Source organism: Apteryx mantelli, chromosome 8, assembly GCF_036417845.1.
Source record: "Apteryx mantelli isolate bAptMan1 chromosome 8, bAptMan1.hap1, whole genome shotgun sequence".
In the NCBI taxonomy this organism is placed as follows: domain Eukaryota; kingdom Metazoa; phylum Chordata; class Aves; order Apterygiformes; family Apterygidae; genus Apteryx; species Apteryx mantelli.
In genome coordinates, this window is record NC_089985.1 from 34,761,737 (window position 1) to 34,778,539 (window position 16,803).

The window sequence follows — 16,803 nt, forward strand, 5'->3', positions numbered from 1 at the left end:
TGGTTTTTTTTTTTTTTTTTTTTGGCTCTATCCCTCTGGGAATGAAAAATATCAACATGCAGTAAATTCTGTACTGTGTATGGAAAAACAGATATCATTTTAATCAGAATTTATTTTTCTGCTTTTTCCTAAAAAATAATCTTTTTTTACCATGAAATCTGTTTTTCCTTATCCTTCAGCATACTGCTTCCTCTTTTTAAGTAGCTCATTACTGGAAGTGTTTGGCCTTACTTCAAAAGAGAAGAATATGTCAACACCAGAACATCTGTGTCCACATAGAGCTCTCTGATGACAGTGATATACTCCATTTACATCAGTAACACTGAACTGAACCTTGATGCTGACTGCATTTAAAGATCTTACCCCACAGGGCAAGAGTATACAGGTCAAAAATGTTGATCTGTGTTTGACTCGCTCTGTACTTCAAGAGCACTTGGCAATGATTTGTTCCAGAGTCAAGAATCAAACTCACAAAATGTTGCAAAGCTTGAAGCCATGTTCGCATAACTGCATTCAAAACAAATGTTAAAATTCACAGTCTCTGGAGGCCAATCTACTTTTGATATGCAGGATTTTGCAATGTATATGGTCAAATTCTATCCTGGATGAAATGAGAAGTTTCTCATTTAAACCAGAAGGGCATAACTCAGGCCTGAACATCTTTTGTTAAGAGAAGTAATATACCTACATTTCTCAAATGCAAAAAGGAAAATAGACACTTTATTATCCTAAAACTCAAACCTGTCTGTACAAAAAAAGGGAGTGGAATAATTGTGTGTGACACAGCATTGCTTTTAATCAGTGTAGCCAGGGGAAGTAGGGAGAATTTCAGTATGGATCACGTGCCTCCTGCAGGCAGGCACAATAACAATGAGTTCCTCAAATATTTGGTACAGAGCATTTCAGAGATGAAGGACCAAGCCTTCTTACAGAATATTTGCAGAGCTTGGTTTCTGGTAGTCTTACTTCTTTTAACTTGATTTTAAAAGCTTTTGTGTTGCTTCAATTTTTTTATAATTAATATAGCATTTTCCAATTTAATTACATTATATCTGCTAAACTGCTATGGTGATTTAAATATAAGGTGGAGAATTCCAAGTGTTAGGTTCCATCCACAATTCTGAATCTTGAGTACACTTGTGTAAACCTCAGCACTTTTGCAGCATTGAGTGACTCAGTATTGCTTACTAGACTAATGGTATTTATACAAAGCATCAAACAGGATCAAATTCATATGATTGGATGGTGACCTGTTCATATTCAAGGACCACAACTAGCTGAATGCTGCATTAGCAACTGCAAGTACCAGTAAATCCTGTTTTAGCAAACAGAAAAACAGAGAATAATTTTGTTTACAGGTTTCACTAGAATGCCATGGAAACAGATATGGAGGTAATCGCAAAAGGCATAATCCAAAAGGAAGACTGCTCTAATAGAAAGCATATATCCAAAAAAAAAGTGTGTTTTCCCACTTGGAACATACATATTACTCCTATTAAGGCAGAAGATTATACTGAATAGACCCCAGTATCACTGAAGTCCCCAGTAAGACTATAAATTAATGTGCATGCTCAAAGTACAATCTCATTCAAAGATGTTTTCGTACACAGACTGTTAGGAAAAAAAAATCCTTAATAGAATAATGATATGTTTAAAGAAAAAAAATTACAACTAGGATTTCTCAAACAGGGTTAAAGTATAGTAGTAGCTCTGCATGAGGAAGCTGCTCAGCACCTGCTGCCTACACTGTGCCTGACTCCAGGCAGTGCTATTCATTCCTCACTTTCATGGGAGCACAATACACCCCCTAAAAATATAAAACACAAAAATAAATAGATCTCCTGAGACAGAGAAGAGAAACCTGTTTTCAAAAATAGCATTGGTTTATAAGATTTACACTTTAATTTGAAACCAAAGTAAGGCATAAAATTTGTATGAAAGCAATATCTGATTTATAGGTAAACTTAACACACAATATACTTAGCTGCAAGTACCAGACCCCAGTGAGAGAAAGAAAAGCATTTGAAAGATGATGAAAGTAGGCCTAAGAAACATGGCCCTGAAATGCCCCCAAAAGATTCTTCTGAAGTTAAACAGTAAACACAATTAACATGACTTTTGCTACAAAAACACTACACAATGGATTTTTTTAATTAATTTTCAATGTTATTACATGCTCCTATTGAGCTGGGATTGACTCCATCCACTAACTGGATTTTAAGACAGCTCTTCTGTCCATATCATCTTATCATCTAGTTTAAAAAACAAATAGCCATATTGGTTGGTCATATAAAGAGGAAGCAATACAGCTATTATAATCTTATCACCACCAAAATTTAACATTATGTGGGTGGAAATTTTGTGACAGTTGAAGTATTTAAGAATGATAAATTTGTAAGGCTCAGATAATGTGCAGATTGATCAAATGTGTAATTAATTAACAAATAAAGACTAGTAGCTGTAAAGGCTTACAGGAATACATTACTGTACACTTATGGCCTAACCTCATGATCTGTATTCAAACAAATCTCCTGGCTAAAGACAAATCATATAATTCTTGGGATTCTTGCATACATTAGGACTCATTAGATTTACATATTATTATTCACAGTAGACATTTCATTACTTTTTCTTTGAGAAATGTACCATCTATATGGACATTCATGTGTGTTTCATATGTGAGTGTTGTATATATTGTGCTGCCTACAACCAAGTCATTTGGCCTCCTGGTGTCTCAGGCTCCATCTGTACTAGTAGATCTAATAGACCAGAGACTGTTCATCACACGAGGTCAGCTCTCATGGCACAGCTCACTTTCTCACCACCAGACTCTGACCTCACCAAAACAGGGGGACCAAACTCAAATAGGCTTTTCGAAGTAGGTCCTGTCCCAGTCTATCGCCCATATCATTCCCAGGCATCGGTGAGTTGACATAGGGCAAACCTGGGCCAGGGACTGCACAATGCTCAGACAGGGAAGCAGGTCACTGAACAGTGCTTTGGCCCACGCTCTGACTGCTCAGCTTACTACATGGACATCACTTTGGTCACACTACTTGAAACAAGGCACTACAACACGCCGGTGCAACAAGTAAGGCTGGAAAGGACCTCCAAAGTTCATCTTGTCCACCTCCTGTCCCAAGGAGAACCTGTTCTCACCACACTACTCTTGCATGAAAGTATTAGTCCACTGTTACCAAAAGCAGCACCTGAATTACAAGGTCTTGGCTACAAAAAATACCAGATAAAACACACTTTTCTCCTCCTTTTAAGCAAGTCTTTGCAAGGATAACTTACCATTTTGGTCTGCTTGTGGATTTCACCATTGGAGCCATCCCATCTCGATAGAGACTTTTTGTTTTACTGAAGTTGACAACGTTGAAAATCACCCTCTGAAAAACAGCAAAGAAAAGAGCTCAGGCATAAATTATGAAATAGTCTACTCAGATCTCAAAACAGAAAAGCACTTCCAGTTGCACTGAGTGTCAGAGAGGGTGGTGGAAAGCTGGCGGACGGAAAAGCAGGCCTTGCAGAAACCTGGCTGCTTCATGTCTTAGAGCTTTTTAGTTACTTCTTTCTACCTGCTTAGGCCTCATGCAGGAGTAGGAATGAATAGAGGCTTCCAATTTCCTTTCATCAAAGAAAGGAATATTTCTCTTCAGTCCCCTTGGCTAAAGGGAGAATTTTCCTCTGCAAGAACTGTACAGTGTATTTGTACTAATACAGCAGGAACTACACATAACCATCAGTTGTTTGAACATGACAGGGAAGAAAAATAAGAGTCTAACTCTGATTCTGTTATACATCGGTAACTTTGGGTAAGCTGCAGCTGATATTTAACAGTTCAAAAGCAGCACAAATTCTAGATCCTGATTGGTAATGGACTGATTCTGAAAGTAAATTCCTTCTGGGGTGAAAAGCAAAACCAAGAAACGCCACAAAGACAAAACCTTCTTCCTTACCTTCTGTCTGCTCTAAGTCATATTTTATGCAAAATTAACCTGTTCTATTGTTGTTAAGAAAGTCTAGGTTAGACCTAGTTCATCTAATGCATTATATTTACTTTTCAGATATTAAATCCAATATATATGATATTCTTTTGATACCCAACATTAATGAACACAGAAAAATTGAAATCTGAATACTAAATTAATTTTGATATGATGTTCCAGGATATACCAATACATTCCATTTGTATTTTTCTCTCTAAATTTCTTTTCCCCTGATATCAGTGAAGAGGTGCTGCTGAAAATGTTTGTCCCTACGACACATTTATTTTTAGAACAAACCATTCTAATGCTTATACTCCTAAATAATAGCTAATGAAAAGTATGAGTATTAAATGGCCAGTGTTTGAAATCAAACATTTTTGACTAAATCAGTAAGATTAATTATGCTTTCATATGTAAAATTTCACAAAAACAAATCTGGACCTTTCAGGCAGTCTGTTCTGACAACAATGAATTATAACATTAAAGCAAAAGCAATCAGCAGAGGGACATAGCCAACATGGCCAGGCACGTTTGCACTGATATGTGGGGCAGACAGGAATCAAGGTGAACCATATAGCCCCAGTAAAGCACCTCTGTAATCAAGAAAAATTAAGAAAGGTTTTTTTGAGGAGTGGTAGTGCTGAAGATTTTGTAAATGGAAGCACAAGCTGCTACGTATGCAAACTCTGCATATTAGTCAAACAACGTCTAAGAATAGCCTGTAGGTTTTTACTGGAAGTGATTCAAAAAACTAACAAGTTGAGAATAACACTTTTTTAAAGCTGTTAATTCAATTTTATACCAATGATAATGAGCAAACTACATATCTATGTACATGAGTTTTCCACATATTTTGTCTATTGCAGTGTTCTGCGTTTTTTCTAAGGTCATGATATGACCTTATTTTCATAACCTCCCGATGAAGGCACACAATTTACCAAACCTTATACTTGTCATTTTAAGTATTTAGGGTGTTGCTTATTTGATGCAATATCCCTCTTGGGAGGTCTCTAGTTATTTTTCATCTTCTTATTTTTACAGTGTACATCTCTAAGTTGAATAATTACATTTAGTTCTATATATAAGTGAATGCATTTCATCCTATACATGGAAGCATTTTCCTGTATTAGGATGCTGGGTTTTTCTCTGTTACTTAACTCTGTTCATATTTGTGAAAACAAATTAAGTTGCAACAAATTGGTTTGTTAATCTTGATGTTTGCATGGAGTGAATGAAACAAACAAGATCTCCAAACCAATTGCCTTAAACTTTGGATGCAATCATGCCACTGTTGGAAAGAGAAAGTTGCTAATTTTGTTACATACTGACTCAGAGCAGACAGCTGGTAGAGAATGTTCTTATTCCAATCAAGCTTATTTTGTATAATGAGTTGGGCAAACGTACACAACTGGGTAAGCAACGTATATAAAAACAAAAATATGCAGCTCATTTAACAAAACACTACAGATTATAACATTTCAACCACTCATGTTCACCGCAGAGTAAGCAGTTAGCAATGCGTGCAGTTCTCCTAGCATGATATACAACAAGATTGGCAGTACCAAAAATTTAACAGCACAGAACAGAACTTTATCAAAGTACACTGCTAAAGTAATAAAGTACACAAACCAAAGCACTCAAATAAGCAGCTGAACGCAGTCGAATATTCTTGGTGATAGTTAAAGTAGTCCATGCAGCTCAGCCAGTGAAGTGTGTAAAAATGTAATAACTATAAAATACCTCCCTTAAGCAGAAAAATATGCAACTTGCTCAATAAGGTATGCAAACATTTTTGAACCAAATGTTATTATAAAAGTTTGTGATACAGCAAGCAAACGTTTGTTGAACAAGAGGATTGGCTATTGGTATAATTTTTGTCTATACTGATATTCTTCTACACACCAATTCTAAACTGTAAAGAGCAACAAGACTAGATATACAGTATGCACATTAAACACTCTCCTAAGTATCTTATCACTATTCTGCGTATTTTTATGAATTACAGAAACTTACAATAGGTAGTATTTAATGAGTAATATAATTTACATACTCAAAAATGAAAAAAATTTTACTAGCAATGGTTAAAAAGAAAAAGTGAAGTTAAGAAAATTAAACCAGATGAAATGTACTTACAAATTCCCTAGAGATTACTCTGGTCTCCAGAGTGTCAATTCAGAGAAAAGTGACAGAAATCTTCATAATAATAATGCTTCCATTTGTATTCATTTGGGGGGCATTAATACCGCTAAAGCAATATTCTAACTGATGCTGTATCAAAAATTAAAATTATGTGATTTCTGCTATTTTGAGTTATTTGCAGTTGGCTACTTCTTTAAGTCTGCCTAACAAAGCGACCTGTGATTTCTGGGTAGGTGGAACAGGCACGTTACAGAACAGCCTCTCAGGACACCACCAGGTCCAACTCCGGTGTCTTTGTGGATACATCAGGCTGCACAGTGGTGACAAAGGACAAGGAAGGCAACTGCTGTAGTCCAGATTCTGTGCGTGAGACCAACAGGTCTGAGTGAGGTGTTGAACAGCGTGAGACAACACAGGTATGTTCTGCGTACTGAAATAACATGAAAGAGCTCCTCTTTCCATCAGATGTGTCCTAAGTATGCATTTAGGGGTACCTTGTTGCTGAACTCAGTAAGAAAGGAGAATGGGGAGAGGCTTGGCCCTGCCTTCGGCCTTCAAATTTACTGTTCAATTAAATTTGCTTTTCCTAACAGTCCTTTGCAAATTTATTTCAGGAATTAAAGAGATAAATTGTTGTTAAGGGAGGCTTAGTGGTTTCAGAATGAGTGATATTAAAATGAATGTTGAATACAAGGGAAAAAGATGGGCTAAATGTGCCACGCATTCTACCTCATTACCAGAAATTCACTAACAGTTTCCAGTCTGGGACTGGAAGGAGCTGCTAGTTTTGGGGGGGAACAGAGCATAGGAGTATGGTTTTGGACTGGAGCTGAAGGAATTGAGCATGCTTGGTGAGCACGGACATATCGGACCTCATATTCAAACAAGTCTCTGTGTCCACAGATGAACTGTGATTTTTAAAGGTTCACTGTAAGTCACCCACATTCTGGCAGGTTTTCCATCTGAACCTACCAACTGAGACAGGTCTCTAACAGAAAAGTCACCCCTTTGCAAAAGGTTAAGCGCCTTCTCCCAGCAGAGGGGCACTAGGTCTCTTCAAAAAGACTGCCAGGTTCATTTTGCATGGTTTTCCCTAGCCTACCTCTCTGGAATAGCTGAGCTGCTTTGGCTGGCATTAAAAGAAGAAAACAAACAAACCAAAAAACACAAAATCCAGCCTGAGGCAGACACCTGGCACCTTGTCAAATTGTTACAAGTATGAAAAGTTATAAGTAACTGAAAACAGGGTTTGTAACAGAAAGTGTTGGGCATTCTTAATATTTATATAATATACAAATATTGAGTATTATGGACAATATATTTATTATTAATAATATAATGCCAATTCAGTGGATGATGCTGCATAAGTGTGATGCAGCCTTAACTATAAGCCAGCAAAGGCACCTGGGGACCAACTGTTTGAAGTCAGGCGGGCACAGCTCCTCCGTTCAGCCAGCCAAGGTGAGCGAACTGGGCATTGCGTAGTAACACAGAGACCTTTCAGCTGCATTTTAAATCTCGGCTCTTGTTCTTTGAATGAACATTAAAGATCCAAAAGTCTTGGGTACTGTGGGGGATTTATTTCCTCTCCTGCCAGTTCTTTAGATTTTATAGTTTTTTGTGAATTCCTTAAACCTGCATCTCTTTGTGAGCTGGGTTCTTGCCTGTGGGAAGAATCTTGGTTATCTTTCCTTTACTACCTTCCTTTCTTTTTTTTTTTTTTTTTTAATGTTCCTCTTTCTTTTCCTTTATAAATGTAAATTTTCATCCCTTTTAAAGGCAGACCTACTTTGGAATTATGACCATTAAAAAAAAAAAGATAAATTAAAAGAAACTTGTTTTTTAGTCATGTTTCTTGAGCCAACCTCATGATTTGGGAGATTTTGTCTCATCAGATCTGAATATGAGAAAAAGGCAACCTGGAATTGCTCCCATCTCACCAAAAATGTGTTGTATTTCTATGTTTGTATTAGAAGGTCTTTGGGATCTTTTGTGATGAAGCACCTTATACAAAACTATGCAATTATAAGTTATATTAATTATATTGGAGGAACTTCAAAACAATAAAAAAACATTCCCTGCAATTGCCATTGATGATGAAGAAAACAAATACAACAATCAGGTCTGTGCAAAATCCCCAATGAAGACTTGTAAAGGTTATTTTTCTGACCTTTTAAAATTTAATTCATTCATTACTGTTAACATTTAAAATAACCCATACTTTCTTTCTCCCTTTATAGGGAACACATCCTTTCAACTGAAAAAGTTTTAAACATTGATGGCATTTAGCCTTTTTCCCTTCCATTTAAGGAGTACTCAAAAGCTTCTAGCTGTCAGAAGGGGAAAATAAATACTCACCTACTGAGGGAGGATGGTAGGAACCATCCAGAGCCCTACCAGATTTGCTAATCAGTTGCACCTGTGTCTTGTTAACTGGAAATTGTCAAGTTCTTCCAAGGTGCCAAAGTCTTATGAAAGTGATGCAGCAAATTGTTTACAGATTGTGAATTATAGAATTTTTCTCCCTTGCTAGAGCTCCTCATTTAGTTACTTGAAAGAGAGAAATGCTAAAGTCTAGGATGTTACAAGGAGCAACACTAAAATAAGACCCAAAGTATTTTAATGTAGTAAGATCTCTGATGTACTGCTATGCCAAGTATAAAATGAGCATATCATTTATCGTTGCATTTGAATATTTGAGTTATTCTTGGTGTTCATGATAGCTCGGCACCTATAAGCTTTATTTGTGTCTTTCACTTAATGGGGCATAACTTTATTTTAATGACAAAAAAACATTCTTTTAAATAATTACCAATTTAAGCATGAACCCTGCTTATCTGTCCTTTCTGGCAGTTTTTTCATTGTCTCCATACTAATACACTTAAACACAGACCCACAGGAGATGCAACACTTGTGTGCACTAGGGATTTTCATCCAGGATCTTATTGTCACCATCAGTCTTATCTCACATAAGACCTAGGGAAGGGGGATACTATGGAGAAAACCATCTTTTGGGCATGTCAACTCAAAGGTCCTAGCAGAAGGCTTCCTAGGGGACCACAGGAGGAATTGCTATTCCCTATTTGGTGTCATGCCCTGAACTGACTGCTAATCTGACGTAAACACTCTGCCTATCAGACTTAAACACTCTGAAAAGTCATGAATCACTCAAAGTTTTCTCATCAAACCTTTCTTGGGAAAATGGCAAATTTATTATGGAACCTCTCGTACCCCTGCAGAACAGAAGTCAACTTTCTGCAAAAATTTTTGCTTTTCATCTGAACATCAAAATCTGAAACTTTCAACTGAAAGCTCAGAAATATCCATTTAGAAATCCAGCAGTGGTGTAACTAGACTGGTTCATGTTCCTTGCTCCCTTTGGCTAAAATCTCCAATGGAATTACAACTCTGTGGCAAGACAAATGTTCTACTGTCTTGGCTCATCAAAAAGAAAATATGAGGGGCCCTAACAGGACTTGTAACCAGCCTACTTAGGTACTTAAAACATGTTTGAAGCTGAAAACTTTTTGCCAAAATTTTTCCATTTTAGCAAAAGGTCAAACTATATGTAGAAAAGAACATCTTTTTCTAAATGGCGCTTGAAAAAAAAGGTAATTCTCTCTTATTTTCTGTTTCCTATCCTTTCATATATACACAGTCTTTGGCAAAAAAACTACCTGTAGTTACATTGCTAACAAATTGCAGACCTACAGGAAGGTGTGAGGAACTTTTTATCTGGTATTTGACTGGATGTCTGGTCTTGTCATTGACTTTCTCATGGGTACCCATACACATGGGTAATGCTTTCAGGAATCAGTTCAAATATAAAATTAGGAAACAGTGCATGATCTTGTACTGAGACTTTCTAAGCTAGCTAAATTATTTTCTAATGTATTCCATGTCGTCTAACAGCCATTGCCAGATGACATTTGAAGTACAGTCATGTATTAAACTCTTTCTGCATAATTACAGAAACTATCCATGTTTAGGTTCCATATTCTTTTCAATCAATATTATGGCTGCAGGTGGATTGTAACAGCTGGCTGTTTTAGAACGTGTTTGCACAATTTGCTGATATCTTGCATGCCTCAAGAGGAAGCAGCTGAAAAGACTCAAGTTTTCCTTTTCCTAATAGAAATTATTATTACATAGTGAGAAGAAAGGCTTTGAAGTTTAGTAGGATTTTAAAAAAATACTACATATTCTTAGTAATGCAAAAAAGATAATGCTATCAGTGAAAAGTTTTCTGTCCCAAATCCTGTTCATGATATAGGGGCCACAGAAGGCCTCGAATCAATGAGACCAATCTGGAAAAAGGGAAGAGGCACAAGAATAGTCCCTTTATCATGGTTATAGAGAACCACTGTAAAAAGGAGCCCGTAATTATGAGCACAGGCATGAGGTGTGCTACTGCAGACTGGAGAATAAAGTAGCAAGCACTGAGTAATTCATGTGGATGATGGTGAGCTTTCTCTTCACTCATCCTTTCTTCTCTATAAAGTCTATTTTCTGGGGCCTTCATAAAGTGCAGCAGTTGGCCTATGATCCAGAATCAAAGCCCATCTTACCGAGAAGAGATACACTTATCAACAAATTAGCCATTTGTGACGGATACCCAATCTGATATGTAGCCATAATTACTCAAGCTTAAAGCATGCAGGCCGAGTGCTGACAACTGACACTCTCACAGAAATAATGAAAGACAGTAGGTGAGAGTGGCACTAACAAGAGAGTGGCAGTGATATTTGTATGGATCACGATTTTGCTGAACCCTTGAAAAACACAGAAAGTAATAATCACAATTTAAATAGGATGCGAGCATAAAGGCAGCAATCCATCTGACACCCAGGCTGGGAAATGAAAATGAAAAAGTCTTTTCATGTGTGGGTCCTTGCAAGAAGCAAAAGGGAGATAAAGAAAGCCCTGCTAAGAGACAAATTTGGATGAAGCTTTTCCAGCACTTGTTTATTTTGGATTTTTGCAGCTGGCATTTTTCACAGTTAAAAGCTATTGTTTGCCTGGAGCTTCTGGAAAAAAACCTATGGGGGAAAAGAAGGACATTGTAACACAAAGAAAGCTGAAAGACAGGATACATGGGAGAGCTCAAAAACAGCACCAATAGTTAATATATTTACCTCAGTATTCTCTGATGGGCTGCAAAAACAAAGAATCTTTGATGTGTACAACCAGTACTTATTGCTACCAGCAGTCTTAGTTAGGTTATTGGGATCACAGCCTTGCAAACATGAAAACTTTCTATTTACTTCTCCAGCAAGTAGGCACAGATGGGCTTTGTGTCCATGTTATTCCTTGGTTTTCACTTATTTTTTCTGCAAATGTTTTGATTGCTATTACAATGAAACCTTTGAACTTTCTATGTTCTGACATGCATGATTCTGATCAGGAAAGGAATAAAAGTCTTCTCAGATTGTGGATTCCCTCATATTTAGACAGAACTGAAATTGAATCCTCACTGAAGTAACTGCAGCGTCACTGAAAAACCACCAAAAAAGAAGTTTTTTTGTGAAAAAATATAAACTATATGTTATCAAGTTCATTAAGCTAAGGGATATTGCTACAGCATGTACCCTCTTGTTTTCTCTTGTCAAATTAGTAACCCCTGCTTTTTTCTACCTTAAAGTTAAAATACTTTTACCACACTTTCTAGCTGAATCCATTTGCAATGCTGCAACATTTACACAATTCACCTACTTCTACAAGGAAATATAATCAATATGTTAGTCTATATTGGAATCTTAACATTGACAAGTAGCCTGTGTATTGATTTGAAAAAGCTGCTTATGATTTCTACAGTACATCAGCATTATTTTTTACATTTTCAACTTTCATTACCTTAAATTCCACTCTAAGTGTCCAAATCTTGTAATGACAGACTATTCAAAGGACTATTTTGTCCTTCAAAAGAAAACCCAGGGTAAGCAGAAGGAAATCTGATGTAGTTCCTGCTATTTTCATGTACCTGTCTGTTTGGCATTTAGAATGAGATCTCGGAACCACCCTAACTAACCGCAATAGTAACTGGGTATCTGAATTGTCCTCATAGCTTTGAAAATCCCATTCTGAAGCTGAAATGGTGAATGTTAGACTCAAATGATGATCTCAGTCTGTTTTCAAAGGTGATTCGCAATTTGTTAATAAACGCTTTCTGGCAGTGTCATGAACAGCAGAACAGCTAAATAAAAGAACTAATACGATTTGAACAGGAGAGTTAAGTATATTAAAGCAATGTGCCTTGTGCTGCATTTCTGTATTACAAGTGTCGTTCCTCCCTGGCACTAACTCCAGCTGGAGGAAAAAATTTTCCCAGTGATCATGCATCATTACTGGGGCATGCGGTATAGCTGCAGTCCAGCCAGGTAAGTCTTTTCTTTTAATGTCATAGGTAAAACTTAAGTCCTTTCCTGACCAGGATTTAAACATGGTCGTATTCAGAAAAGCTCTCAAATGTATATACATTAAGCCACACTTTTAAGTGTCCCCAGAGACTTCAAGTTCAGTAAATACTCGCACTTCCTTCCTGAGTAAGGGTAGATTTCTCATCCAGGATTTCAGATAGTGCAGCAATATGGAGAAAAATGCTGGATTTGCCATAATCCCATAGGCACAATTTGTACTTAGCAACTGATCACTGTAGATTGGAAGTGACATTTCTGCAGCTTTGGGATGCAGGAACATTTTTATTACTGTTACAGATCAACTTTAAATGTAATATTGTTTTGTTAGTTTATGTAAATCAATCTGAAATGCTATGTGAATAAAAAGAATTTGAGAATGGATTGCTCATCTTTATTGGCTTTGAAGTACTCAGTATACAGTACTTTGCTGAAACTATATATTAAGTTATCAGAAACATTGCTTAGATACTGAGCAAGGCTCAGCACAAATTCTGGTAATTTTCCACCAAAAATGAGTCTCCAAAAAAAGATAAACATGGTACAGTGCTGAACATCTTATCTAAAGAAATCATATCATATATGACCAAAGCCCCTTTCAATATCTTACAGATTTGATTTTACTTGAGCTCACTTTCAAAAGCTAGTATAGAAATTTGTTTCAAAGTGCCCTCTTGGCAGAGAAAGCAGCATTTCTAAATGATTATTTATTCTTCTGCAAAGCAACAACAACAGCAGAGTACAGCTATCAGCTAACACAAATGCTCCATGCATTTTAACAGGTAAAATCTGCATTCGTTAATATGCCTGTTTGATGGAATACTCAAAGTTGCTGAAATCCCTTTTGGAGAGATGTGAAAATTGGTACCATTGCTTCATAATACAGTATTTTAATAGAACATGTCAATATTATCCATAATGCTGCAAAAGATCTGCCACACTTTATGTTGTTCAGGTTTCTCTTGTTAAAAAAGACTCAGAGGAGTTTTTTTGGAAACAATATTTAAGTAGCATTCCTTTAAGATTTCCAAGAAGTATATAGTCAAAACAGCAGAAGATAGAGATTTCAAGCATTACAGCAGAAAAATTTCTTTTGAGCAAAGATCTGAGACATTTCTCAGTTGCCTTATGAAGTAATCACAGCTGATCATCTTTATTTATTTTTCCAAGGTATCATTTGAATTCTAAGTGCACCTTCCCAAACCACTAACACAATTTACATGGCTTTTTTTTTAATACAGTTTATATGACAAATCTTTCTTTGATCTGACTTAAATCTATAGTTATCATATCGCAAAAGCCAGCCTATAACCATGTATCACAAAGTCAAAAATCTGCAAAATTACTTTGGTGACCAAGTGTGCGAGGTATCCACTTATAACAAGGGAGGCAGGAAAATACGGATAAAAAGAAGTGTATACAGTGGCCTGAGCAGAAGACTTCAACAAATGAAAAATACTAATACAAGCTTCAGAAATACCTAGGGGTTTCCAGAAAACGGGCCTAGTCGTCTGTCAAAACACAAATAGCCATTACGTGGGAAAACTGTCTCCACTGTCCTCCTTACACACCTGACACCAAAGTCAACAGGCACTTCAGGTAAGCCAGGAGTGAAGACTCACGCTGTAAATGTAATGGTGAGAAATATAACGGTGAGTCAGATCGAGGGCGTCAGCTGCAGGAGGAGCACACGGTGCATCTCAGGAGGGGTAAAATATGTGGCTTAGCACTGCCCTAGTTCAGGATCATTAGGGATTTCCTTGGCAGAAATCAAAGCGATCTAAAGAGCCCGCTCCCAGCCCAGCTGCAGCCATCCCCGGGGTGGAAAGCTGAGTCATTCGCTCTCTGCCAACAGCACCGACAGCAAACTTTGCCACCAAAGACTCCCCATGAAAGGGGACCATCTTTCCTCAGGTGCCGCTTTCAGCACCCTACGCGCACTGCCTGCCCGCACCGCAAAAGCAGATCAATAACTGCATAAATAATACATTCACATCAAGTAGCGTTTGTGCTTTCTTGGCATAAAAAGGTAGTTTAATAGGAGTTGTTAGGTTTATTTGTCTATACCATGGCAATTTTTATGAAACACTGGCATAAAAAGGTGGCCATAAAGTTTGTTCCTACTAAAAGATGTCCATCTTCCAAAAATGGATGGCAGTCAGGTACCCTCTTTGGGAGAGAATGATTCCTTTTCTCACACTGTTCAGCACAGCTCAAGTTTTCACACAGGATTCCTTTTCTTAAGTAATTGACTGAAAAAAAGCACGCCAATAGGAAAAAATAACTTAAAAGATAGATTGAAATTTTGTCAACTTTTGTAACTCTATTACCCTAACCATAAACCAGATTACATGGTATTTTACTAGAACACTGACAATTATAAAACCTATTGAAAATATGAACAAATCAATGAAGATAAAGCTGAATTATACATATAAGGAATGTTCTTTATTGAACAGTTCTTATAGATTGTTTTGAAATAACAGGCTTGTAGACGTTTGCTTGGATGATCTTATTGCTAAGTTTTAACGTGATAAATATGGTAGTTTTGCATTATTGCCCTACCAACAGCAAATAAGGAAAAAAATTCAAAGAATTTAGATACAAATATCTACAAAGAGTTCTGTAAATAGCTTCAGGGTTTTAATCATATTAACAATGTGTTTCTTATTTAAAAAACTCAGCTAAAATACAGCTGAGAAAAGAGTTTCTTATTACAAACATAACCAGTAGGTAACTATGGTAAGTTAATGCAGTTACGTACTTCTGCCGAGAAGACTTGTGTTACTTATTGGATTTTTTTTTAAATTATATCTTCATGATACATAAGTCTGAGAAACAGTCTTAAAATGGTGTGGTAAAATTAAAAGAGCTGTTCCAATGTTTAGACAAATGTTTTCTTGACATTTAAAAAATTTCCATATATAAATACCAGATTAGCAGAGTAAGTTGTAGTTCAAAACCAGGCCAGCTGTTGTCCCAAGAAATTGGCATTCTTGACCACAACTGAGTTTTAAGATGTTTTTGTCTCAATAGCTGTTTAAGAGAGCTAAAATGGTTATTTGTGCACCAGAATGTGTTATGGCAGACTTCATTGTATTATATATAAAAAGTTTCTCAAAGAAATATACCATTGCATATCCAGATTTTTCTTATGAAAATGCCAGGGCAATTCGGTTTGCTTTGCTTCTTTCACCCCTGGGACAACCTTTCACAATAAGAATTGTCAGTGCCTTATTTATAATGGCAGATCTCGGGTTCGATTCTGGCAGCTTTTGATCTCTTGATGGCTCAAAAGCTTTCAAATACAGAAGAATCTGATGCTTTTTTGGCATCCTGCAGTGTGCCTAAACCTCAAAAGCAACTTTTAGTCCCAGAAGTGAATTACTGAGGCAGTGTAAACAAAACACAAACATCACAAAATGATGAATATCTCAAACAAAATATCTTTGTCAGATGAATGACAACTTCAGATCGCTTGAAAGGCATTTGTAGAAGCTGTGCAATCTGTAAACAAACTTTTGGTTTACAAAATAAAACTGAGAAGGTAAATGAAAATAATGAATTATTAAAACTTCTTTTTTAGATATTCATAAAAATACTCAAATATATCCATTCCTTTAAACATTCAGTCCCTTAAAAAAAAATTCCTACATGTTCCTACATTACAGAAATGCATGTAACTACCTAGCTACATAGAGAACTGTCTGCAATGAAGCTCTCGTATCCATTTTATTGGAAAAGAATAGAATAAATAATGGAGACACACAAAATACTTGATATCATTTGAAGAAATAACTTTTGATGAGTATGTGACAATGACAGTTATTTTATCCTTAGAATCCTCTTCTTGGATAGACTATATTGATTAGGTAAGACCTCTAGACAAATGCAGAATACAATTGTCCTAAATTCCTAATGTGAAAAAGTTTAGCTTTTTTCTCTGTTACGAAGTTATTCTTTAACTCTTGAAACTCTTAGAGTTATTTTTAACTTTTGAAAGTTTAGCTTTTTTTCTTTCTTGTGATGAAGGGAAGAGAAGGCAGAGGGAAGGAGAAGGAAAGGATGACACCATGGTACATAAGGGTTTTTTTATTATTTTATTTTAGCACCAAGATACAATAAAACTGGCTTGCCAATTTTCAGTTTTATATCTCTCATGGCTGCTTTAAGGTTGCAATGGATGCCATAAAATACTAGCTCTATGCCTCAGTCTATTAGGCATCATATGTTACTTTTTTTAAACAAACTGAAAACAA

At 36.4% G+C, this 16,803-nt stretch overlaps 1 protein-coding gene across 1 annotated transcript in view; it reads right to left on the bottom strand.

Moving 5' to 3' along the window:
• LOC106491608 (BEN domain-containing protein 5) overlaps positions 1-16,803 on the bottom strand; it is a 608,958-nt gene that overhangs the window by 361,807 nt on the left and 230,348 nt on the right. Inside the window, exon 4 of the mRNA XM_067301224.1 lies at positions 3,298-3,392. Within this exon, the coding sequence (XP_067157325.1) occupies positions 3,298-3,392 (95 nt within the window). The remainder of the gene's footprint in view (positions 1-3,297; positions 3,393-16,803) is intronic.